This window comes from Pristis pectinata, chromosome 4 (assembly GCF_009764475.1).
Source record: "Pristis pectinata isolate sPriPec2 chromosome 4, sPriPec2.1.pri, whole genome shotgun sequence".
NCBI classification, from domain to species: Eukaryota; Metazoa; Chordata; class Chondrichthyes; order Rhinopristiformes; family Pristidae; genus Pristis; species Pristis pectinata.
In genome coordinates, this window is record NC_067408.1 from 48906578 (window position 1) to 48932091 (window position 25514).

General features: G+C 44.6%; 1 protein-coding gene across 2 annotated transcripts; it reads right to left on the bottom strand.

The window, feature by feature from the left end:
* Positions 1-366: 366 nt before the first annotated feature.
* LOC127569226 (acid sphingomyelinase-like phosphodiesterase 3b) lies at positions 367-19618 on the bottom strand. Of its 2 annotated transcripts, XM_052013648.1 has the most exons (8): positions 19430-19618; positions 18042-18252; positions 14016-14113; positions 13033-13176; positions 10580-10749; positions 8658-8838; positions 6863-6996; positions 367-1898 (listed from the first exon to the last, which is right to left on the bottom strand). In XM_052013648.1, the coding sequence occupies exons 1-8, from the start codon at positions 19488-19490 to the stop codon at positions 1533-1535; spliced, it is 1365 nt and encodes a 454-aa protein (XP_051869608.1). In that variant the 5' UTR covers positions 19491-19618; the 3' UTR covers positions 367-1532. The 2 variants fall into 2 exon arrangements, with proteins under 2 accessions (XP_051869608.1, XP_051869609.1); XM_052013649.1 differs by lacking the exon at positions 19430-19618 and having other exon boundaries at positions 18018-18153.
* Positions 19619-25514: the final 5896 nt, after the last annotated feature.

The following is a 25514-nucleotide window of genomic DNA, read 5'->3' on the forward strand; positions in this document are numbered from 1 at the left end:
CCTGCTCTTTATCTTTGCCAATGAAGAACAATTACTTGGTTGAGGTATTGGTGAATGTTTAGCACTTGCGTTCTGAGAAACTAGTAGGTAAATTACTATATCTACATTGAAATTAAATTCAAAAGTTCTTGATGTACTGAAATTAAAATCCACCTACATGTAGATAAACTTCATGTGTAGATGGTGGATTCTGTAAACTGAAATACAATAGAACCTGGGAGTACATTCAAATTGTATATCTGAATTTGATATGCATTTCTATGACTGACTGCACTCTGCTTTAGATGTCTGTTCAGTATTTAAATTCTGCAGTGGAATTGCCATAGCTAATTTTTCAACAAAGCAATAAGATGGCATTTGTAAGAATCATTTTTAAATGGATTTTATTTTTCACTTAAACATATTTAATAAAAGTGTTCACACATCCATCCTCCATTGTCCTCTTTGCATTTGTGAAGTCCAGTTTTTGAGCATCCTGTACTGACCAGAGCCTGGGCAGAATCTTCAAGTTTGCCTTGTATGAACCCTTGCCACTAATCCTGTTTCCATGAGGAAGCAATTGCTGATCTGTGTGGGCCACTTTTTACTAAAATGCTGGGGAAGTATTTTTGCTTATTGCTGTTTGAGAAAATGTTTTTAACTGAATTCAGAAAACAAGTCTGCTGTCCTTTTTTTTTTGAAAATGAGTAATCTTGAAACATTTCTGAACAGTTGATTCTAAATTCGCATTCAGATGTCAGTACCTAATTTGGAGTGCTTAACATGCTTGGAGTGCTGAAAATGGAAGTGTTCCATGCCTCTCTGTAGGCTGCATGACCATAGTGGGCCTTAAAAATATAAATATTAGTGGTAGAGACATGCTTTAAATTGCTCACATTCATAGAGCACTGTGGTGTGGTGCATATTCCCACTTGAATCTTGGCAGTTGTATATCTACATTTACATTTGGGCCTTTTATTCAAATATACTCCATCTGTGGGTGGTTTGAATTGGGTGTGGTGCTATTCACTAATTGCTCTCCAATACTTGCTTTCTTAAAATGGCTGTAACAGCCCAATTACACTTAGCTGAAGTTATAATTTAATTTGAAATGCACGTCCTGGGAGGATCAACAGCTTTCCAGACAGGTACAACTTTTTAACAATACTGCAGAGACTAATGTAGATCAGTGGCTGTATTGGTGTGCAGGTTCACAAAGGAGACTTGAGCTTAGTATTAAGGCTGGAACACTTCCTCCTGTTGTGTAGGTCTTTCAAAAGTGCAGCTTCAGATATTAACTTGATTTTGAAGTATAAATTTTTGAAGTTTAAAGGGGGGGGGGGGGGGGAGAAGCGGAAAGCTGACCCAGTTCAGTTATTGAACTGGGATGAATGACCATGTGTGGCAAACTTGTGTTAGTACCTAAATCTTAACGTTGACACGGGTCATCCAGCCCATCTGATCTATGCTCCAGAAGGACTTGCCATAATCCATGTTCAGCAGTAATATTAGATGATGTGATTAAAATGTAAATGGATAAACTCAAGCAGTAATCAATTATAATCAAAAAGGAGGACAAATAATAATATGGAAAGACACAACAGCAAACAGACCTCATTCATTTTGGATGATCCCTTATTAATGCAGTTTTTGTATGCTGCATGATCAACTTCTTTAATAGCACAAATGTGATCAATCTTGCACCATTCATTACACTCCCCTAAGTCATAACTAACTGAATTATATTTGTAATACTTCTGCAGGTGACTGTGGTCCGAGCTTAGTTTTTCCAGCACAGATTGCATAGATTCAGCTGAACCATTGGGTACCTGGAATGCTTCTGTTAAGCGGTACTCCTCCACCCACTGTGGGGCCCAAGTGTTGGCCAAGGTTAGGTTTAAATAATAGGTCACCATATCCTAAAATGGAAGTTGGAGACAGATGTAGAATGAAATCTGTAGTAAATTCCTGGCATTTTCAAACAATATTCCAGTTCAAGGACAGAAATACACAGGTACTTTCAGTGGCTAAACATAACACATTATATTTACTCTTCTGTAGAATATAAAACATCAACTTAGTGCTGCCAAGTCTCAGTCCCTGCTCTGAATGCACTGGAGACCAGTGTAAGAGTACAACTGATTTCTGTTTCTCTGGGCCTTGAAGGAGTGTTTTATTTTTTTTTAAAAAAAGACAAAGGGATTTATGATCCAAATCGCTATGCTGTTATTCTTGCTAAAGGGTGCATTTGAGTGGATGTTAACATCAGGCTTGGACTTTGAGACTCAGTGCTGATGCTCGGAATCGGACCATGCTCTTGGTTGAAGTACTGAGCCTGTCAATGACTGAGAAAGCCCATTGAATAGAATTCAGTTGCCTATGACAAAATGTTGGAAAATTAAATGGTCCCATGGTGTTTTCTGGAAACCCTTTTCAAAGCATGAATGGGGGAAACAGGAGCGATTCATTAAAAACTAATAAATAGGGAAGCAAATGTAGAACTTAGAAATGGAGATTACAGGCAAGTACTGGCCAGATGTGGTGCTGGATTTCATTTTAAAATGATGCCATTGAAGAATTTGGGGAAACCCCCACCAGCTGAAAAATAGCAGACCTGTCAAGTCACTGCTGTGCAAATGTGAGTGATCTTGGTTTTCATGAACCATACATACCTTTATTTCAATAAGTGCATGTGGTTGCAGCTTATAACTGAAACACTGATATCTTGTGTGGGTTTTGTGTAGGAAATTATCAGGTCGTGTTGCAGGTGAGGTACAGGATTGTCCATCTACAATTTGCAACACTTTACTATGACACAAAAGGAGCCATTGGGTCCATGCCAACTCCCAGCTGAGCAACACTAGCAGTCCCATTCTCCCGCTCCATGTTGCCCTGCAATTTATTTGCTTATCTGCTCATCAACTGTCTAGATTCTGTTTGCTACTTACCTACATTGAGAGAATTTACAATGACTAGTTGACCTTCCAACCACCAATATCTTTAGGATGTGGGAGGAAGCTGGAGCACTGAATGGAAACCCATGCTGTCCTGGGAGAAGGTGCAAACTCCACACAGACAACACCCAAAGTCAGGAATGATGCTGAGTCCCTGCAGCTAAGAGGTAGCAGCGTTAACTTGCATCACCAGGCCACCCCTACTGTTTGTGTTCAATTGCAATTGAACAAATCTAAACTGGAGGACCTCCACCAAATTGCCAGCTGTTACCCCCCCCCCACCCGTCAAAAGATCAATTAGGACAACCTGTCATAAGTGACAGTGGAAACTTGGGGCCATGTCTGTTCTTCCTGAAATCAGTCTCATTACTATCCTCCAGAGCTCTTAAGGCTTGACTGCCATCATCATGTGTTTTTTCCCTTCAAATGTACTTTGCTCTGCAGTTCGTTATTCTATTTGCTTTTTGACTATTGTTCCATGGTCATACAACTTTTAAATGTGACATACAAGATATGAATGGAGAGTTTTGCAACAGATGATTTCCAGTTAAGGATTTCCAAAAGTAACAGGTAAACTTTGAGCAGAATTGGTGCTAAACTTGTATATATCACTTATTTACTGTTCGCTCTTTTTTTTAAAATGGAGAAAAGGAACTCTCCCAATTTCAAAACTACATATCCTGTACACAGTTGAGGTGCTGATTGTTTTGATGTGAATTGTTAAAGTAGTGTGAAGGAGGGAAGCTAGAAGGTGCCAAAGAATGTATCATATAACATGGACATCTAACAACAACATTGTGCTGTTCTTGACTTATTCTGAGTGACATTTCCTTAATCTAATCAAGGTTAAATCAGTTCTATTCTCCAGGATGAATTAGAAGCACTTGCATCTGTTATTCCCTACATAAGGATTATCTGTATCATGCCAAATGATTCTAACTCAAGTGGGAATCAATGAGAGACCAAGTGTCAACACTGAAGATCCCGTTTTGCAGAATTATTTGGTGGTGGTATGTTGAATGATGTGTGCATTGTCGTTCAATTTGGTGAGGTACTGTCTTCCTTTTGACTATCATCATCTGCAGACAACATGGAGAATTCTGACTTTGGTGCTTCAAGAATGAATTTCTTGGACCCTGGACCTATTTCATCATTCACTGCATCAGATGAGACCTACAGTATTGAAGCCAAGAAGTATTTCCTCATGGAATGGCTGGTTGATAACTTATAAAGACAGATTATACTTAATTTTAAAAAAACATTATTGCAGCTCTGCCCAAGTGTTGGTGTTCATTACAATATCAGAATTGTTGTCTCGGCTCTGGCATTGTTGCATAAAAGATAACAAAGTCTAAATGTCAATTCTGGGACTAATTTTGAATTACTAAAAATGCAAAAGCAGGGTGTAGGAACTACAGAGGAAGCGAGGAGGATTTTTATTATTACATCACTATGATAATTGAGAATAAACAATAAAAGAATGCCTTCAGATTTACTTTAATCCTGTCTGCCAGTGATTTCTTATGACCTCTCAGCCTTCCTAATTTTCTTTTCAAGTGCCTCTTCACACTATATACTCATGACAGGCCTCCCCCATCATCAGCTCTCCCCAGAGATGCTGTTCGACTCTAAAATATGTTGGTACATCATCTCCCTCTCTTCACTCTTGCCATTGGCTAGCTAGCCCCAAAGCTCTGGAATTCCTTTCTTAAAATTTTCAGCTTCAGTATCTCTAAGATGTTGCTTAAATTTTACCACATTGACCGAGCTTCTGTAGGAGGTAACGAAATGTAAGGTTTCCAAGTTTGCTGATGATGCAAAAATAGATGGAAGGGCACGTTAGGATGAGGACATCGTGATTTGGCAACAGGATATAGATCACTAGGATGTTGCCAGGACTGGAGGACTTAAATTATAAGGAGAGGCTGGATAGGCTGGGACTGTTTTCCCTGGAAAAAGGCTGAGGGTTGACCTTATAGAGGTATATTAAATCATGAGGGGCATAGATAAGGTGGATAATCATAGTCTTTTTCCCAGGGTAAGGAAGTTTAAAACTAGAAGGCACAGGTTTAAGGGGAGGGGGGAAAGACTTAAAGGGGATCTGAGGGCCAAGTTTTATTGCATAGAGGGTGATGGGTATATGGAATGAGCTGCCTGAGAAAGTGGGTGGTAGAGGCGGGTACAATGGCAATGTTTAAAAGTCATTTGGACAGATTCATGGATAGGAAAGGTTTAGAGGGATGTGGGCCAAGCGTGGGCAAATGGGACTAGCTTAGGAAGGCATCTTTGTTGGCATGGACAAGTTGTTTCCATCCTGTATAATTCTGTGACTCCATGACTCCAGATAGATTGAGTGAAAATCTGGCAAATGGAGTCTAATGTGGGAAAGTGTGAAGTCATGCAATTTTGTAAGAGGAATCAAAATGATTTTTATTATCCAAATGGAGAGAGACTGCAAGTGACTGAAGGATCTAAGTGTTCTTGTGCACAGATCACAAATAGCAGGCAGGTCCAACAACTAGTTAAGAAGGTCAGAAGGCATTTTGATCTTTATTGCAAAGGGGTTGGCATTTAACAATTGAAGGGTTTTGCTACCGTTTTTACAGAGTGATGGTGAGGCCACACCTGGAATAACAAACAAAGTTTTGGTCACCTTACCCAAAAAAGGATATGATAGCATTGGAGGCAGTCTGTAGGAGATTCACCAGGCTAATTCCTGGGATGACAGGCTAGATAGTTTGGACCTATATTCCTTGGAGTTCAGAAGAATGAGGGGTGACCTTATTCAAACATATAAAATCCTAAGGGGGCTTGACAGGGCAGATGATGAGATGTTTTCACTAGTGGGAGAGCCGTGAACAAGAGGAGATAACTCCAAAATAAGATGCTCACCATTTAAAATGAGGTGCTTCAAAATTTCTTCTCTTAGAGGGTGAAGTTCTGGAATCCTCTCAAGGGTGATGGAGGCCAGATCATTCAATATATTTGAGGTGGAGATAGATAAATATTTGAAGGATTGAGGGTTGTGGGGACAGAAGGAGTTCAGGACAGCATGGATCAGCCTGGATCATACTGAGTGGTGGGTCCTGGTGGCCTACTGCCCTATTGTGTTCTTGTGTGGCTTGGTGGCATACTTTCCTCGACAGCAGAATGAGGCACTTTGGGATAAATAGCAATGTATAAGGTGCTGTATAAATTGCCTCCCTTATGCACTTCTGCAGCTGGAAAGTGATCTTGGACAACTATTCTTTCCTTGTACTTGGTCCAGAGAAATGCGAGGCTATTCATGGTGCCCTGAAGAACAATACTGAAGGCAAAAAAAAAGCTAAAGATAAACTAGAAGCCTTCAGATCATTGGAGGACAGAAAAGGATTCCTCCAAAACAGTCAGAAGCCAGATTTGCCAGTCGTTAAACAGTCTCCTATATTTGAACCCCACCCCAGATTTATAACCCAACCAGCATCACTCCTTTAATCTGAATATATCTGGTGACTTGCAGGTATTTACAAAACAGTGGTCATCTCTTAAAGCTTGCTCAATGTAAAGAATTGCTGCCAGCCCCAAGGTACAGGAGACTACCTCAGAGGAAAGGTGGGCTAATTCAGGGAGCAGCGACTGGGTGGAGAATTTTCCCGAGTTTCTTCTGCCACGCCTTATAAGGAAGCCTCTGAGAAACAGTACCTTGTGGTGCCTCACCAGAGTTTTGGTAATCCAACAAAACCATGACAGAAGATGTGCAAAGACCTCCCAACCCTGTGCGTTCCAGGTTTAGTTTATAAAAAGTCATGGTGAAGTGGGAAAGGGAGAGGCTGGATCGGGGTAATGAGATGGGCAAGTGTTCCACACTTCCAAACTAATTACTTCAAAAAGCACAGAGAGCTGACTTTATAGATATAAAGCCAACAAATCAACTGGAAGTGATTTCCTACCAAGATCTGAAGAGTGTTGGTATCATATTCAAAGAGGCGAATCCCAGGGTTTTGTGATCCGTCCTGTAAGCCAGCTAACGTGGTCTTCCAAGGAGTCACTGCAGGAGCAATGAACATGGCACTGACTGCAGAACCTGCAATGAGAAACCATATTAGTCTGCAGAGCTAATAGGAGGTTAGATCATATGAAATTTATTCCGGTGAAATTTGAGAGGGAGAGTAAAAGGGATAAACAATTCAATGAAAACAAATTGAAAGGAATAGCAGAAAGTCTTGGGATTCAAATCTTCCCCCCCCCAAAAAAAAAGATTAATAATCTTTAAAATATAACTGGAGCCCTAGACTACTCCTTCAACATTACTGCAGAAGACAGGTAATAGTTTGCAGAGTAGTTTTGATCAGAGACAACTGGGAATTGAACAATGATAATCACTAAGTATTGCATGGGGAAACATGTTGCATTGACACACATTAGGATAGAATTAGCACATAGATTTTGTAATAAGGATAGAAAGAATGTTGTCAGCTTATTGCACCATGTCCAGACAATATGACTAAGTAACTAGGAAAATAATATTGTGTTAACTTCTGGAGCCAGAAGGGCAGACTGCAGAGATGCAGAAAATACTGCAATGCATTCTCAGATCAAGGCTATGGGACCTTGTTCAGTTATGGTCAATGTGATATGTTAAGAAAATGCATGTATTAGAGAGGATGTAGAAACATTCAGGAATGATTCCAAATAACAAGAGCTGAGCTACAAGGGGTAAAAAAATGGTTAGATTTTCTACCCACTGACAGGAACATGTGGAATTTCATTGAAGAAACAAAATGTTAACTTGTATAAACAAGCAAAACTCAAGAGTATTACTTCAGAGCAATCCAAGCTTACTTAAGTGTTAGTATCCATCAATTTAAAATAGTATAAAATATGCTTTTAATTAAGTGTAACAAAATATTTTTGGTAAGGTTTAGGAAGTGAATATTTTTAGTAGAATTGACACCCATTTTGGAGAAATGGCTACCAAAACAACGATTCTGATGGAAAAATAGCCTTTTCTAAACCATGATTTTGCTTATTTTATGTTTTCTTCTGGTATACTTTGGTGTTTAGCCTTTAACATAGCCACCCTGAGGGGATCCGAGCCTCCCCACCCCGCTGGTTCTAAGTATCCTATCTGAAAGGAGTATGAGGTCATTTAAAACCACATTTTGCATGAATGGGCAGATCAGGATTGTCACAAGCATCGGTGTCACAAAGTGAGTCCACTGGGACGGGTAGGTTAGGAAATGCAAATGTCATGTCAGGGCAGGTAGAAGCATGTTAATGGTGTAAATCGAGGGAGCTTTATTCCACATCCATCTCATTATGTACTTGACCTGGGAGGGCTCGATGTTGACACAGTTACAAAAATGGAAATGTTTTACTTCTTTCTGCTTGCATTATATTGTCTCTGAAACACATAAAATGATATAAAAAAGCAATGTGCTAGAAGAATTTGAATTACACACCACTCCAGTGGTCTCGATGAAAGACCTTGAAACATTATTGTATTTATACCAGCTCTTGTGCAAACAATGCTCCATGTTGCAGGATTACTGCTCAATTGTTGAAGGTGGTGTTGAAGGCTGAATAGGAGAGAATCTGGAGAAGACTGCACATAAGTTACCTTGTGTTGTTTGGCTCTTTCCCTTTAATTTATAACGTGCTTGTTAATTTTTTTTGACAGCGCACATAAAATTATCATGTATTTACCAGTGGTTAAATTTAATAGAAATATTAATCTTACTGTACCATTGTTGGAGTAGAAGATTTTAAAGCTGTCTCGGTGCTGATGTCCAAAGAACTGCCCTGCTATCACTTGGCTGTGCTTTTGGATAAGTTTGATGTACCTTTTGTTGAAATGTTCCTGGAACCAAAATGTTCCCCTTTTCTTTTCAAAGAATCCAGGAGGTACATGACCAATGATATAAACCTGTCATATAGAATTTCAAACATTAACTTTTACTGCCTCTTTTCCTAAAGGCTCATATTATTCTGATAGGCTACACGTACCTAGCACCGTCATTCAATTGGCTGCCAAAAGCAAAATACTGCAGATGTTGAAGATCTAAAATGAAAATAGAAAACGCTGGAAATATTCAGCAGGTCAGGCAGTACCTGTTATGATTTCAACTGAATGGCCTTTCGTCAGAACTGGAGAAAGTTGGAAATAACGTTTTAAATTGCAGAGAAAGGGGGAAAGGTGGAGAAAACAAAAGGGAAGATCTGTGATGGGGTGGAGACCAGGAGAAACTGAATGACAGAGAACATGCATTTGAAGGTGAGAAAGGGAAGGTTTAAGGCAGATGTGTGGGGCAAGTTTTTCCTCAGAGAGTGGGAGGTGCCTGGAATGGGCTGCCAGGTGTAGTGGTGGAAGTAGACATGGCAGTGATGGTTAAGAGGCTTTTAGATAGACACATGAATATGCAGGGTCATGTGCAGGGATATGGATCATGTGCAGACAGAAGAGATTCAGTTTAATTTGCCACTGTGTTTGGCACAGACATCATGGGTTGAAGGGCCTGTTTATTTACTGTGCTGTTCTATGTTCTATGACACAAGTGGTGCTGGTGCTGGCTTGAGAGACCGTGGTTACCAGATGTTTGTACGTGTAACTAGGAGAGTGACTACTTAACCACAGAGCACTTGATATTCCCTGTATAACCTTCTGCAAAAGTAGGTCATTGGCTGGTGATCATGAGTTGAAACCTTGGAAATATTTGTGCTCTTTACAATGCTCCCACTACTGTACTGTGCAGCACCAATGAGTTCAGTACAGGCCGGGTATTTAAACTGAAAGCTAGTCTGTTTGCTTCAGTACCACCACAGTTTGTACTTTGTCTGTGATCAATACAAACCTGACATGAACAAGATCTTTAAGTTTTGTTTCATGAAGTTCCCTTGCACCATATTTTTCCCCTGCATTACATGGACACACAGTGGAACAAATCTCTTCCCTGGAAGTCCCAATGTACAGAATCTGTTGAAACAGATCTTCTTTCCATGAATGGTCATTGTATAGGATGGACAATGGAAAGTGGAAAAGTGAGTCTGGCAGTGAGGCTGTTCTCTTCTGGCACGGATTGGCAGCAGCCGGTAGAACACGAAGAACTTGCTTTTCCAGAGAATCTTTCACTACCTCCCAATATTCCAAGAATTTTGCAGTCAATGCAGCATTGTAAAAGTGTGGTTGCTGTTGTGATCTAGGAAACATTGCAACCAATTTCACACAGTAAGCTCCCATTAAGCGGAGTGTAATGATTAACTAGATAATATGTCTTAATAATGGTTGAGAATTAAACCTGAGCTAAGATGGGACTTTGATCTAACATCCATAACAAAATCCCATGGCACTATTTGAAGCTGTGTAGGGGAGTTTTTCACATAGGTTAATATCATTGAAAACAACATATTTTATGATCATTTATCTCATTGCTCCCTGTGGGACCTTGCTGTGTGCAAATAAGCTGCTGTGTTTTCTCAATTATAGCAGTGAGTAAACTTTACTTCTATAAATACTACGGGATGTGCTGAAGTCATAAAAATGCTATTGCAGTACAAATTTATCTTCCTTGTCTTTCTGAACACTGTGGGTGTCAGTTAATCATCATGCAGAGAAACCTTAACATATGAGACAGAGAGAGGCAGAAAGAGACAGACTGACTCTCTCTTACTTTTTCCTTTGCTGTTGCAGCTCTGGACAGGACATCCTCAAGCCACTGGAACTGGCCGGCAGGGTCATTCAGGTTCGCAGTCAGTTTGTTCTTATTGTAGTAGAAGTTTGTGTTCAGGACAATCATTCGTTGCCCTTCCTGATTCAGCAGCTTCTCCGTGTAGAAGGCACCTTACATATTAAAGGAACAAACTAAATGTCATTCTAATGCACAGGTTAACGGGATCATCAATTTAAACATTAGAGGAAATATAAACGCACCTGGGTTCAAGGAAATTGGAGATGAACTCCATTAGGCTGCAGAGAGGAATTTAATATTATTAAACATACTTAATACTTGCCTGTTCAGAGACACGGATGTGAGTTGAGTTTCCTGGCCTTTACTAGCTATCCTGGAATTTCATGAGGCTTCACATACTTAGATAATGATCGAGCAAGTTATTTGATTCTGGAGAGCATCATAACAAAGTTTATTTCATTCCTCTGATGTCAACAGACCTAGAGGAATCACTGGACACTAAGGAGCCAAGAGAAGAAACCAACTTTTCTTCTCTTTCCAAAGTGAGGTGCTGAATGTGATGGCAGTGCCCACGGACATCCTTCTGTTGTCTCGTACTCAATTTCTGGTGTGTATGAGTCAGTACCTTTCTGTGGTAAACCTTTCAAATCGGGGAATGGCACCTCAGGGCCCAGGCTTTATCCCATCATTATCTTGATACTTGTCAGTAAAGCCTGTTAAGGTAGATAACATGGGATGTGGGAATTGCTAGATTAAAATAAAGAATAAGGTGTCCCCACTTTACCTTGCAACTTGTCACAGTATTGACAAATCCTTGTTACAAATAGAATCACAGAGAGACACAGCTCAGAAGCAGGCCCTTCAGCTTCCTGAGTCAGTGCTGACCACCATGCATCCATTTTTACATGAATCTTAACCCTAACCTATTTTATTCTCCCCACATTCCCATCACCTCCCAGTCCTGATCATTTTCCACCACTTACCTATACACTAGGGGCAATTTACAGTGGTCAATTAACCTACCAAGCTGCACATTTTTGGGATGTGGGAAGAAACTGGAGAACCTGGAGGAAAGCCACATGGTCACAAGGAGATCATGCCAATTCCACACAGACAGACCAGAGGTCAGGATTGAACCTGGGTAGCTGGAGCTGTGAGGCAGCGGCTCTACCAGCTGTGCCACTGTGCCATCCCCAATTTTGAGCAATTGTTATGCAACAGAGCCAGATATGACCCAAGGAAAATCCCAGTGTTAGAGATCTTTAGGAACCATGAATTTAAAGTTTCCTGTTTTTCACTGTGTTACATTGAATAATCACTCAGGGACCACGTCACAAAAAGTAACTTCTTGTAAATTATTCATTAAGATTTCTTTTAAAGAGTAAATACTATCTGTTTCCACCATCTCTTCAGGAGTGTGTCCCCTAGATTGACTGCTCACGCATTGAAATATTGCTTCTGTTGATGAGTTTTGAGTCAACTGTCTTCACCATAGATCAGGACTTCTCATTCTGCTATTCTAGACAGGGTGAAATATCCTGTCAAGGTCTATGTTATCTGAAACCTTCAGAAATCTAAAGCCAACAATCATAAACCAACAATCACAAACCAACAATAATATCACCTTTCAGCCTTCCCTTAACCAGTGAGAACATGCTAATTTACATAATTGTCCTTCATAATCAAACCCCACCCTTTAAACATTCCCATTTCTGTATTCAGTATCTTTCAATAGCTACAGTATCTGTTCTGTTCAGTTGTGACCAGAACTGTATGCAGTGTTCTAAACAGAGTTGAACCAAAGATTTAAGTGGCAGAATCATCTCATTCTTTTGATGTTTTAATACAGCCAAAGTCTGACTTACTTAACTCACTGTCACGAGTGGCAGCTTCAATTCACAGTCAAACAGAACTAGCTTCTCATTGTCCTGAAACTGCTTCACAGCAGTTAACGTTTGCACTTTCGAGCTCCAACTCAGGAAGAAATGGATATTTGGTGAAAGGTGATACCATTAGTTGTGTGTGTGTTGCCATGGAAAGGTCAGACACATCAGCAGAAATTGTGTCAAGATGTGCCCAGTCCATTTTCTGGAAGGGTACTTTTTCTCCTGGAAATTATTGCTGGTGTGATCCACTCTGGCTCAAACTGGTTTATGTGTAATTAGCACCTAAAATAGGTGCCAGTCAATCCAATTTGCAGCCAAATGTCCTTTCCACTTACATGCAATAATCCTGTTTGTACTGGTGGTCCATTCCTCTCATGTTGTTGAATGGTTTCTTTCAAAATGAGGTGTGTGCACCTCTGCCTGTCCAACTATCATGCAGCTTTTAAAAGTTAGGTCATTTTTAATGGCGTTTTTAAGGATGTGTAGTAAAAAAAAGTACTGATAAAAACTCATCGGTTCCTGGACCAGCTGTAATCAAACAAACCGTACCTTTCAGGAAGGTGGGAGTTGAACTTCCATCCAACCATTGGCTCCACAGCTCTGCAGTTCGATTGTAGATGATATGGCTAGTAGCAGGAAACTGGCTCTTTGGATGAATATCATGGTTTCCCATTGCAGCATAAACCTTGGTATCTGATTGAGAATAACAATGTAGTTATCATCGGGAAGCTATACAGTCTCTTCAAACTATTTGCATTTCTGAGACTGGTTTTCTTTCTTCACTGAAGGCACAGTTAGAGTTCATGGCTATCCAGTACCTCACTGAAATGACTATTTGTTTTGTGTGGGCCCGGACAGTGGCTATTAGTATAAAGAGTACCATCTTTCATAACATATGCACACATTGCTGGAGTCACTCGACTGCATTCAGGAGATAGTACAAATAGCCGTTGTCAGGAAAGTTCTAACAAATTTTTCCTCTAATCAAATTTTGATTTGTCCAAATATGTCTCCCTTTCGGTGAGTCATTACGGTACCATTAACAACATGTGGCATTAGGATTTGCCCTTTTGCCTGCAAAGGGTGATTGGTTCAACATAGAGTTGATCTATTAGCACAAACCCAGGTCTGAATTAATTGAGTTTGGATGAATTGGCAATTGTTTGTGCTGGAGTTCATCTTAGCAACTATGGGCGGGGAAGGAGGAAGGACGAGAGCCATGATCGATTTCTGGAGAGTGATTTAGTGGCCATCGAGTTAAGACAATCTCCTACTTGGGAATGATGTCTTTCAGAGTTGGTTTTGCCCAACAATAAGGTACAGCTCCTGCTGAGGTTGGTACCGATTAACTCCCACAACCATGATACTTTATTGCCAGAATCACTTTTCACTTGTCAGGATCTTTTAGTCTGTTGCCTTGTGTTTCTGCTTGATTCATTGGTGTGCTATCCCTGCAGAGATCTCTGCCCCCAATGGTGGGATGCTATCAAACCCACCCACCACTTCACCTCAGTGAGGCCAATCTCACTCACCTGGGAACACCTGTTGTATGAGCTGTGACACATTGCCAATCATCCGCAGCACTGCCTCATCGTTAAGCTTCTCGTTGGGAACGTGTGGAGTGTCATCCCTGGGAAGGGAGGAAGTAAAACTGGGACATTAATACAACAGAGCTGACGAAAGATTTTGGAAAATACTCCAATCTAGTCAAATTGCAAATTGGAGTAATTGTGTTTAATTTTGGTCAACCTGATTTAGGAAAGATGCCATTAAGTTGGAAAGAGTGCAGAAAAGATTTATGAGAATATTGCCAGGACTCAAGGGACTGTGTTATAGAGAGAGGTTGGGCAGGCTAGGACTTTATTCCTTGGACCGTAGGAGATTGAGGGGTGACCTTATAGACATGTGTAAGAACATGAGGGGGATAGATAGGGTGAATGCACAATTTTCCCCAGAGTTGGAGAATCAAGAACAAGAGGGCATAGGTTTAAGATGAGAGGGGAAAGATTTAATAGGAACCTGAGGGGCAATTTTTTTTTCCACATAGAGGGTGGTACATAGTTGGAACCAGCTGCCAGGGGAAGTGGCTGAGGCGGGTACAATAACAACATTTAAAAGACATTTGGACAGGTACATGGATAGGAAAGGTTTAGAGGGATGTGGGTCAAACATGGGCAAATGGGACTTGCTTAGATGGGCATCTTGGTCAGTGTGGATGAGTTGGACCGAAGGGCCTATTTCCATACTGTATGACTTTATGACTCTATTTCTTCTCTGATGTCAGTGTGTCCCCATTTTGGAAAGTTAACAAGGTAGTCTCAATGGTCATATCTTATAAATAAACAATAATGAAAAAGTTAACAGCAGGACAAAACTTTTAGACATGCTTAAGAGTTATAAAGGATAATTGTAGGGCAGGTGAACTAAAAACAGAAAAGTACTTGAAACACTCAGCAGGTCAGGCAGCGTCTGTGGAAAGAGAAACAATGCTAATGTTTCAGGTCCAGGACCCTTTGTCAGGACTGGGAAAGAGAGAGGACAGGTTAGTTTTCAATAGCAGAGAGGTGGGGGAAGGGGATGGGTCGAACAAAGGGAGTATCGCTGATAGGGTGAGACCAAAGGAGTTATTGTGAGAATTCCATTATACTTCTTTGTCTGAGTCATATACTGCTAACGGCAAGGCTATGGGACATGCCCAGAAGCACAGATTATACAAACTGAAAGAGAAAAACTAAGTCAAAATGATGATAGGCAGAAATGTCCAGTTCTGATACAGACAGAGAAAAGTTAGAGAATGCAAAGTTGCTCAGACAGAAGATGAGGTGATGTTCCTCAACGTGCACTGGGCCTTGTTGTGGCTGGGTAGGAGGCCACGGACTGATACGTCAGGGTGGGCGTGTGATGGCAATTTAAAGTGGTGGGCAATGGCAAGGTCAGATCACTCCTGCTCCGCAAAGCAACCACCCAGTCTGCACTTTGTTTCTCCAGGGTAGAGGAGACCACAATTGTGAACCAGATTGGAAGAAGTGCAAATGAACTGCTGCTTCACCTAGAAAGACTGTTTGGATTTCTGGCTGCTGGGAAGAGAAGAGGTGAAAGGACAGGTGTTGTATGGGGAAGTACCATATGATGGATGGGGAGCAGCTGGTGGGAACAGAAGAGCAGACCATGGAGCTGCAAAGCGAGCGATCCTTCAAAATGCTGAAAGGGGAGGGCATGAGAACTCCTTAGCAGGACTCCCTTTTGCCTTGCTCACCCCCAGTGGTTTCTCTTTTCCTTCTCATCTTCAAGAAGGTGTTGACCAAAATTCGCTTCTACAGCTACATCTCGTTCCTCAGCAAATATTTCTGGCTCCAGTTCATCCCACATGGACTTCTATTCAAATCCCACCCCTCATAATTTGGACCTACCCAGGATCACAGGTATGTTCCAACCATCCAGTGTTTATCGAGGCAGTGTTCCCATCTCATCCGGAGATCCGTGCTTAATGCCGTGTGTCGACACATGCATGCACTTGACCTCTCTCAGCAATGACACCCGCTCATTCTATTCTTAAAGCTGTTGAGGTTCACAATTTCACTTTATTATCCACCTCATTCAATGCTACGATAGATTACTTTTCTCCTTCCGATAAGACATCAAAGATTGCAGACTCCAACAGCTCTTGGATTCCATTTCTTTGGTCAGGAGTCTTCTGCCCAGACTGCGGACTCTTTCTTCCACATGCAAGACAAAGTTCCTCTACCAACCTGCCCCTGCTGCACTTCATGAGCCCCTGACACTGAAGGTCTACACCAAGATCCTGGAAAATATCGATCACTTTCCATGTCCTGGATGCCACATCTCAGCAGAGTGAGACCAATGGTGAAAGTCACTATCATCTGCACTGTGTCTTTGTCCACCCAAGGAAATGAGTGAAGAACATGGTTTCAAGTTCATTGTCATGGGCATAAATACCTAGGGTATAAATGCCATGAAAATTAGTTTTTTTGCAGCAGCAGCACGGTACAGTGCAAACATAAATTACATAAACTTAAATTAACATGAATTATTCATATCTTACATGACAAAATGAAACAAAAATAAACATAATGACAATTAGTGCAAGTTGGGGGAATTAGGGTTTTTCAGGTCAGTTCAAGAACCTGATGGCAGTGGGGAAGAAGCTGTTGTTGAACCTTGAGGTGTGGGTCTTCAGGCTCCTGTACCTCCTGCCTGACAGCAGCAATCAGAAGGGGGCATGGCCCGGATGCTGGGGTCCTTAATGATGGATGTCGCCTTCCTGAGACATTGCCTCTTGTTGATGTCCTTGATGGTGGGGAGAGCTGTACTTGTGGTGGAACTAGCCAAGTCCACCACTCTCTGTAGCCTCTTGTGTTCCTGTGCAAAACTCTACAAACACATGGTCTCCCGAGCAGCAGTGATCCCTGCCCTCTTGTATGCTTCAGGGGCATGGCTACCTACTCATGGCCTCAAAGCACTGAAGGAGTAGCTCCAATGCCATCTCTGCAGAATCTCCCAAGTTCACTGGCAGGATAAGTGAACCAACATTAGTGTCCTAACATCCACAGCATCAAGGCCTCAATCACACTCTATTGGCCCTAATGGGCAGCCTATGTTATTTGCATGTTTGATACTAGACTCCCCCCCCAAAAAAGTTATTCTATTACAAGCCTCTAATGTGGCAAGGGATTTACAGGTGGACAGAGAAATTGCTTTAAAGATTTTCATAAAGTCTCCTCGAAGAACTATAATATCCCCGCAGGAATCCCTAGCCCATCACCACTCAGAGTGGATAGCACGGAGAGCCTCAAACTTCTTCAACAATAGCACATGGATGACAGAAGGAACCTACCACCTTACAGAGAGTGTGGATCCCAAATTGTCCTCATCCACCTCAGAGCCCACAGAGGTGGAGTGGAAGCCACTAATCCTCACTCCCAAGGGATTGTCTGAGCAAAAGCAGCTATGTATTTTCTGAGTCTGCCGGACACAACAAAGTTACAGCTCAGACAAGATCCCAGCTGTAATAGTGAAGACCTGTGCACCAGCTACAATATTACCTGTGGCTGTGTCCAAGTTTATCCAGTACAGTTATAACACTGGCATCCACCTGACTTTATGAAAAATTGTCTGGATAGGATCCATTCACGAAAAGCAGAACACATCCAATCTGACTAATTACCAGCCAATACTGCCTAAGTGGTAGAAGGTGATCAGCGACCCGGGTTCAATTCCAGCCATTGTCTGTAAGGAGTTTGTACGTTCTCCCCGTGTCTGCGTGGGTTTCCTCCGGGTGCTCTGGTTTCCACCCACATTCCAAAGACGTACGGGTTAGGAAGTTGTGGGCATGCTATGTTGGCGCTGGAAGTGTGGTGACACTTGCAGGCTGCCCCCAGAACATTCTACGCAAAAGATGCATTTCACTGTGTTTCGATGTACATGTGACTAATAAAGATCTCTCTCTCTCTCTCTTTGGATTATTCTCATATTATTTTCCAATGCAAGCACACATTCAACTGTCATGCACTTACACAAGACTTAATGCAAATCCCTACCCGGTCCAAATGATAAAGTTTGGATTGGGTAAGATGTCCTTCATGGCGTAGATCGATGATTCGACCAAGACCCAAGGAGAGTCACAAAGGTAACTTCCCCACTTGCCAGGGTTCCTTACAGGCTCCAGAGCTGAAGGGCACACAGCCCAAGGATCGTCGGTCACTTTATAATCTGGATCCCAGTGCACATCCGTGATGTGCCAGAAATAACCTAAATGTAAAAGGAAACATGTCATAAGTCAGAGACAAAGGTGTTTATGTGTTTCTGGTCAGGATGAATGTCAGAAAATATTTGAGACTGGTGTAATGCTACTGATCCAGACATAATCAGTCGAGTCTTGGTTGCAAATGCCAGCAGTTCTGTGGTATTTACCCCCATCAATACCAGCGATTTAGGGATGTGTCTTATTATAGTTAGAAGTTCCAGATGTGTTGACATGTGTCAGCTGGTAAGTCAGTCACTATGCTGCTGTGTTGGACTCCCCGTGGAATCCAAAGTTGGCTGGTAAACATGCTGAACACTTCTGTATTCACCAGAGGTTAGAAGAATGAGAGGGGATCTCACTGAAATGTACATCAAGGATAAGAGGACGCAACATACTGCCTTTCTTGTTCTCTGTTCTCAATGAGCCAAATATGCATGGGACTCAATTTTAACTTGAATTTCAATTCCTCATGGGGTATAGATAATGATAAAAGTGAAGAAATGATTATGAATATTTTAGGAAAGACTCCTTGCAGGGATTTAGCCATAGCACTCGACCCCCACACTTTTGTCTCTGGTTCAAGGTCCATTCCAGAGCCTTGAGCACATTCTTGGGGTGGAATCTCAGGACTGTGCTGAGGGAGTGCTCCACTGTTGGAAGAGCCATTGTTTAGTAGGGGCCGACTGCCCGTTTGGGTGAGCGTAAAAGATCCGAGGTCACCATTCAAGGAGCAAACCAGTTGTTTTTGGACAATATTTATCTGGTAACTCATCAGATCAAGCTCATGGATACAAGCCATGTTTTTCTGCTTACCTTTTCTCACACTTGGACCTTGCTGGGCGCCTCACCTCCCTACAGCAGTCACCATGCTTTACAAGATGTCTATTTAGAAAATCCACCATCGCCTTCTTAAGGTCAAACCAGGGATAGATCAAATGTTTTAAAAAGACTTGGGCCTGAAACACCTTGGGTCATGCCAAGGCTGTGAAAACCGTGCCTTGTAATTCCAAGCCTTGCCCCCTTATCTCATTCCTCATCAAGGGCAGCCCGGAGCAGGCGACATTGGAGAGTGAATGGGGAGCAGTGCTCTGGTTGAGCCTGCCTATTCCAAGCTAAGAGGCGTTGAGCCAGCGGCCGTGACCCTGTTGGGATCAGTGCACCTTCTGCAAGGTTGGGTCTTACCTGTCAGGGGGAGGGCGACACCCGCATTCACCAGGAGTGAGAGGAACGTGAGGAGAGTCATGGTTGAGCAGGAAGTGGTGTTCCACCCTCCTGCTCTTTTTGTCAGGCCTCTGAGCGTTGACTGTGTGGAGCAATATCCTGCAGGAAACGGTCACAGTTGGACTTTGCAGTCTCTGCAATGGATCCGGGGTCCGACAAGCCAAAGAGCTTCTGAAAGGGGACATTTAAGGACGGGGTTTGATCAAGTTCCCGAGGCGGGTTGCGATCCAAGTTCACTGGTTGCATTCGGTGTGATTTCATGGGATGGGGAGCGGAGTTGACTCCAGGAGGCGGGTTTCCAGCGGGGCTCTCGCTCGTTTCATTCTGTCGCTTCATTACGACTGCCAGATTGGGTTAATATCACAAGGGAGTGGAAGGTGATCTTCTTAAACCCCGAGGCACAAGGACAGAAGGAGGGACGGTCTCACTCACTCACACACACACACACACACACAGGGTGAGAGACAACCCCTCAGCAAGTGCTGTATGGAGAGACAGACAGAGAAGCTCTATTAGACACACAACGACAGAGAGGGGCACGTACTGAAGCACAGAGTGAGAAACAGAAACACAGGGTTTCTGAATCGTCAGGGGGTCAGACACGTCGGAACGCAGCAAACACGGGGACACAAACACTGAAAATGAGGCACACACTCAGATATAGCGACTCATGCGAGATAGGGGGCCAAAGAAACAGACTGATCTAAGTAGGAACACACCGAAGCAGTGCTAAACATTGAGGACACTCCAGCAGGGGGAGGGGACACACACATTGAGGTACTGGAGTCCACAGCTCACACTGAAATAGGTGAGAGAGTGAGACACTAAGATACAGTGAAACTCATGGACAGAGAAAGAGAGAGATAGAGGGGCACACAGGAACATTGGAGAGAAACTCATGCAGTGAACACACTAAAGCACACAGGTAGAAAGATATGCTGGGTGGGAGGATCCACTCAATGCATTTGTACTTCAGAGATGTCAGCAAGCCTGATGCAAAATGGAAGCACATGTTTAAGACCAGCTGCAGATTGTCTGAAATAAAAACAGGAAGTGCTGGAAACATTCAGCAGGATGGATCTTCAACCTGAAATATTAACTCCGTTTCTCTTTCCACAAAAGGTCTTTGATTTGAAGCATTAATTCTGTTTCTTTCCAAGAAGGGTCTTTGACCTGAAATGTTAACTCTGTTTTGCTTTCCACAGATGCAGCCTGATCTGCTGAGTGTTTCCAGCATTTGCTGTTTTTATTATAAATTTCCATGATTTGTGGTACTTTAATCTTCACTTATTATCAGATCGTATAAGACAGTTTGCAATAAAGCAATGTTATTTTTCCCAGGCTCCCGTCAGTCCAATTAACCCAGAGACAGGTTGAGGTACAGTGAGAGCTGGCTGGTGAACCCAACCATATTTATAGTAAAATCAGAACATTTTATAAGCTGTGAAATTGCAGGAGTACTATACCTTCAATATAAAAGAAAGACTTTTTATTAAGAAAACACAACTATGATATTGCAACTTATAAATCTTTTCCTTATTATTGAACGATAATGGGTAATAACCGCATGCACCTGTCACTATCTTGTCTATCAGCAGATATTTTACACATTATGGGTAAATGCCACCACCTGGTGGTATCAGGTGGAATAACCCTTTCCTCCATCACCAAATGTTCTACACATTTTCTTTTCACAACCTAAGGTCTTCCAAAGGTACTTTGCAGTAAATGAAGTTGTTTTTGCATGTGGTCACAGCTGCAATATATGGAAATGAGAGCAAAATTATGCACGGTCAGAACACCAACATTATATTGGCCAGATTTGGAGGAAGAGGCCACTGACATAAATTTTACATACACACATATATATGCAAAGAAATACACTCGCACACACAGAGATATATATGCAGACACACAGACACACACACACAAACATACAGATAAACACACACACATATGCATACACACAGATACACACATATAGATACATACACATGCATACACAGACAAATACAGATACACACACACGTACAGATATACACACATACACACAGACAAGTATATATATGTAGCGATGGGCTACGCACTGAGCTAGGAATAATGACACGTAGGCGGTGGGTCGAACTCGAGACTGGTTTATTCGAATCTCGCTGTGCTGGCTTTTAAGCGGTTAACTTCCCGCGCTCAACGCGTGGCAATGACGTCAGACGTGCGCCAACTGAACCTCTTCCCGTGTGCGGGCTTTCTCCCCTTGAAGAAGAAGGCCCAGCACCATTTTGTGGCTGGCCTCTCTCCCGACGCGCGCGCCGCCTTCAGAGCCGGTTCGCTTGCGTCGAAGGTGGGTCGCCACATAACCCCCACCCCAGCCCCCCCCAGAACCGGCGATAAACCTCCAAAGTTCACAGTGCGGATCAGTCGCTGTTTGGGCAGTCTGCCTCTGCACAGCGGAGCCTGAACCTCGACCGGCTGCGTCAAGTCCACATGGGCCGGTTTGAGCTGGTCCACTGTGAAAACCTCCTCTTTTCCCCCAATGTCTAGAACGTACGTGGACCCGTTGTTCCTGAGCACCTTGAACGCCCCCCCGTATGGCCACTGTAGCGGTGTCCGGTGTGCGCCCCTCCGTACAAATACAAACTTACAGTCCTGCAGGTCTTTGGGTACGCAGGTCAGGATCTGTCCGTGCCGTGAAGTCGGTACGGGGGCCAGGTTGCCGAGCCTCTCGCGTAGTCTGTCCAGGACTGCCGCGGGTTCTTGCTCTTGCCCCCTTGGGGCTGGTAGGAACTCTCCTGGGACGACCAGGGGTGCACTGTACACCAGCTCGGCCGACAAGGCATGCAGGTCCTCTTTGGGTGCTGTGCGGATTCCGAGCAGGACCCAGGGGAGCTCATCCAACCAGTTAGGCCCTTTCAGGCGGGCCATGAGAGCCGACTTCAAGTGACGGTGGAAACGTTCCACTAGTCCATCCGACTGTGGGTGGTAGGCAGTAGTGTGGTGTAACCGTGCTCCCAACAGGCTGGCCGCGGCTGACACAGGCTGGAGGTGAACTGGGCGCCTCTGTCGGAGGTAATGTGGGCCGGTACCCTGAAACGTGCTACCCAGGTTGCGATCAGCCCTCGGGCGCAGGAATCAGCGGAGGTGTCAGTGAGTGGGGCCACCTCTGGCCATCTCGTGAACTGGTCTGCCATAGTTATTAGGTACCGCGCTCCTCTCAACACTGGCAAGGGCCCCACGATATCCACATAAATGTGGTTGAACCTCAGGTGGGTGGGTTCGAACTGCTGCGGCGGGGCTTTCGTGTGCCGCTGCACCTTGGCTGCTTGACACTGCACACACGTTTTGGCCCATTCGCTGACCTGTCTGCGAAGGCTGTGCCACATGAACCTGCTGGAGACCATCTGGATGGTTGTCCTGATGGATGGGTGCACCAAACCGTGTATGGAGTTGAAAACTCGCCGCCGCCAGGCTGCCGGGATGATGGGGCGAGGTTGGCCGGTAGCCACATCACACAGGAGGGTCCTCCCACCTGGGCTTACTAGGAAGTCCTGCAGCTGCAAACCCGAGACTGCGGTCCTGTAGCTGGGCAACTCGTCGCCTGCCTGCTGCGCCTCTGCTAGCGCTGCATAGTCCACTCCCGGGACAGGGCCTGGATAGCTGGTCTGGAGAGTGTGTCCGCCATGACGTTGTCCTTTCCTGAGACATGCTGGATGTCCGTCGTGTACTCGGAGATGTAGGACAGATGTCGCCGCTGGCGGGCCAACCAGGGATTGGACACCTTCGTGAATGCGAATGTCAACGGTTTGTGGTCTGTGAATGCGGTGAACAGCCTGCCCTCTAAGAAATACCTGAAATGTCAGATGGCCAGATATAGTGCTAACAGCTCCCGGTCAAAAACACTGTACTTGAGTTCGGGTTGCCGCAGGTGCCTGCTGAAGAACGCCAGGGGTTGCCAGCGCCCCTCGATGAGTTGCTCCAGCACCCCACTGACTGCCGTGTTGGATGCGTCCACTGTGAGGGTGGTTGGAATGTCCTTTCTGGGATGCACCAGCATCGCGGCGTCTGCCAAGGCTTCCTTGGCTTTGACGAAAGTGGCCACGGCCTCTTCGTCCCAAGTAATGTACTTGCCTTTACCCAACATCAGGGTGAACAAAGGGCACATGACATGGGCTGCTGAGGGGAGGAAACGGCAGTAGAAGTTGACCATACCCATGAACTCCTGCAAGCCTTTGACTGTGTTGGGCCGGGTGAAGTGGCGGATTGCGTCTACCTTGGTGGGCAGGGATGTTGCCCTGTCTTTGGTAATTCTGTGGCCCAGGAAGTCGATGGTGTCAAGTCCGAACTGGCATTTGGCCGGGTTGATCGTGAGGCTAAAATCACTCAGGCGGGAGTAGAGCTGGCGGAGGTGAGACAGATGCTCCTGACGATTTCTGCTGGCTATGAGGATGTCGTCCAAATAGATGAACGCGAAGTCCAGGTCGCGTCCCACCGCATCCATTAGCCGCTGGAATGTTTGTGCAGCATTCTTCAGGCCGAACGGCATTCGGAGGAACTCGAACAGGCCGAACGGGGTATGAGTGCTGTCTTGGGGAAGTCTTCAGGGTGTACTGGGATTTGATGGTATCCCCGGACGAGGTCCACCTTGGAAAAGATGCTTGCCCCATGCAGGTTTGCTGCAAGGTCTTGTATGTGGGGTATGCGGTAGCGGTCTGGGGTTGTAGCCTCGTTCAGTCGATGGTAGTCGCCGCATGGTCTCCAGCACCTGGCTGCTTTGGGCACCATGTGTTGGGGGGAAGCCCATGGGCTGTCTGACCTCCGTACGATCCCCAATACCTCCATCCTCTTGAACTCCTCCTTCGCCAGGCGGAGCTTGTCTGGGGGAAGCCGTTGTGCCCGGGCGTGGAGGGGTGGTCTCTTGGTCGGAATGTGGTGTTGTACTCCGTGTCTGGGTATGGCTGCCATGAACTGCGGTGCCAGAACCGATGGGAAGTCCGCTAGGATTCTGGTAAATTCGTTGTCCGACAGTGTGACGGAGTCCAGTTGTGGGGCTGACAACTTGGCTTCACCCAAAGAGAACGTCTGGAAAGTCCTGGCATGGACCGGCCTTCTCCCGTGCAAGTCGACCAGTAGGCTGTGAGCTTGCAAGAAGTCCGCCCCCAGGAATGGTTGGGCCACGGCGGCCAGTGTGAGGTCCCATGTGAACCGGTTGGCGCTGAACTGCAGCTGCACTGTGCGGGTGCCGTAGGTGCATATCATGCTGCTGTTTGCAGCCCTCAGGGTGGGTCCCAGCTCCCTGTTGCGGGTGTTGTACCCCGTCGGGGGTAAGACGCTGATTTCTGCACTGGTGTCGACTAAGATGCGGCGTCCCGACTCTTTGTCCCAGACGTACAAGAGGCTGTCCTGGTGGCCAGCCGCTGTAGCCATTAGCGGCAGCTGGCCTTGGCGTTTCCCAAGAGCTTGCAGGGCGGGCGACACCGGCAGGCTTCTGTGCCCCACCGCTGGTGGTAGAAACACCACTGTACAGTGGCCTCCTCACTCCTGCCTCTGGGTTGTGTGCGCTCTGTTGCTGGGCCTGGTCTGTCCTGGCGTTGGGCATGTTGCTTGGTAATCTGGCCGATGGACGCCCCACTTTCCTTCTTGGCCTTCCACAGCATGTCTGCCTGGGCCGCTACCTTCCAGGGGTCACTGAAATCTGCGTCGGCCAGTAGCAGATGCATGTCCTCGGGCAGTTGCTCTAGGAACGCCTGCTCGAACATGAGGCAGGGCTTGTGTCCGTCAGCCAGGGCCAGCATCTTGTTCATTAATGCTGACGGTGGCCAGTCCCCCAAACCGTCCAGGTGCAGCAACCGGGCACTGCGCTCCCGTCGTGAGAGGCCGAAGGTCCGTATGAGCAGCGCTTTGAATGCTGCATACTTGCCTTCTTCCGGGGGCGACTGTATGAAATCCTCAACCTGGGCGGCTGTCTCCTGGTCAAGGGAGCTCACCACGTAATAGTAATGTGTGGAATCAGAAGGTATCTGCTGAATTTGGAACTGGGCCTCTGCTTGGTCAA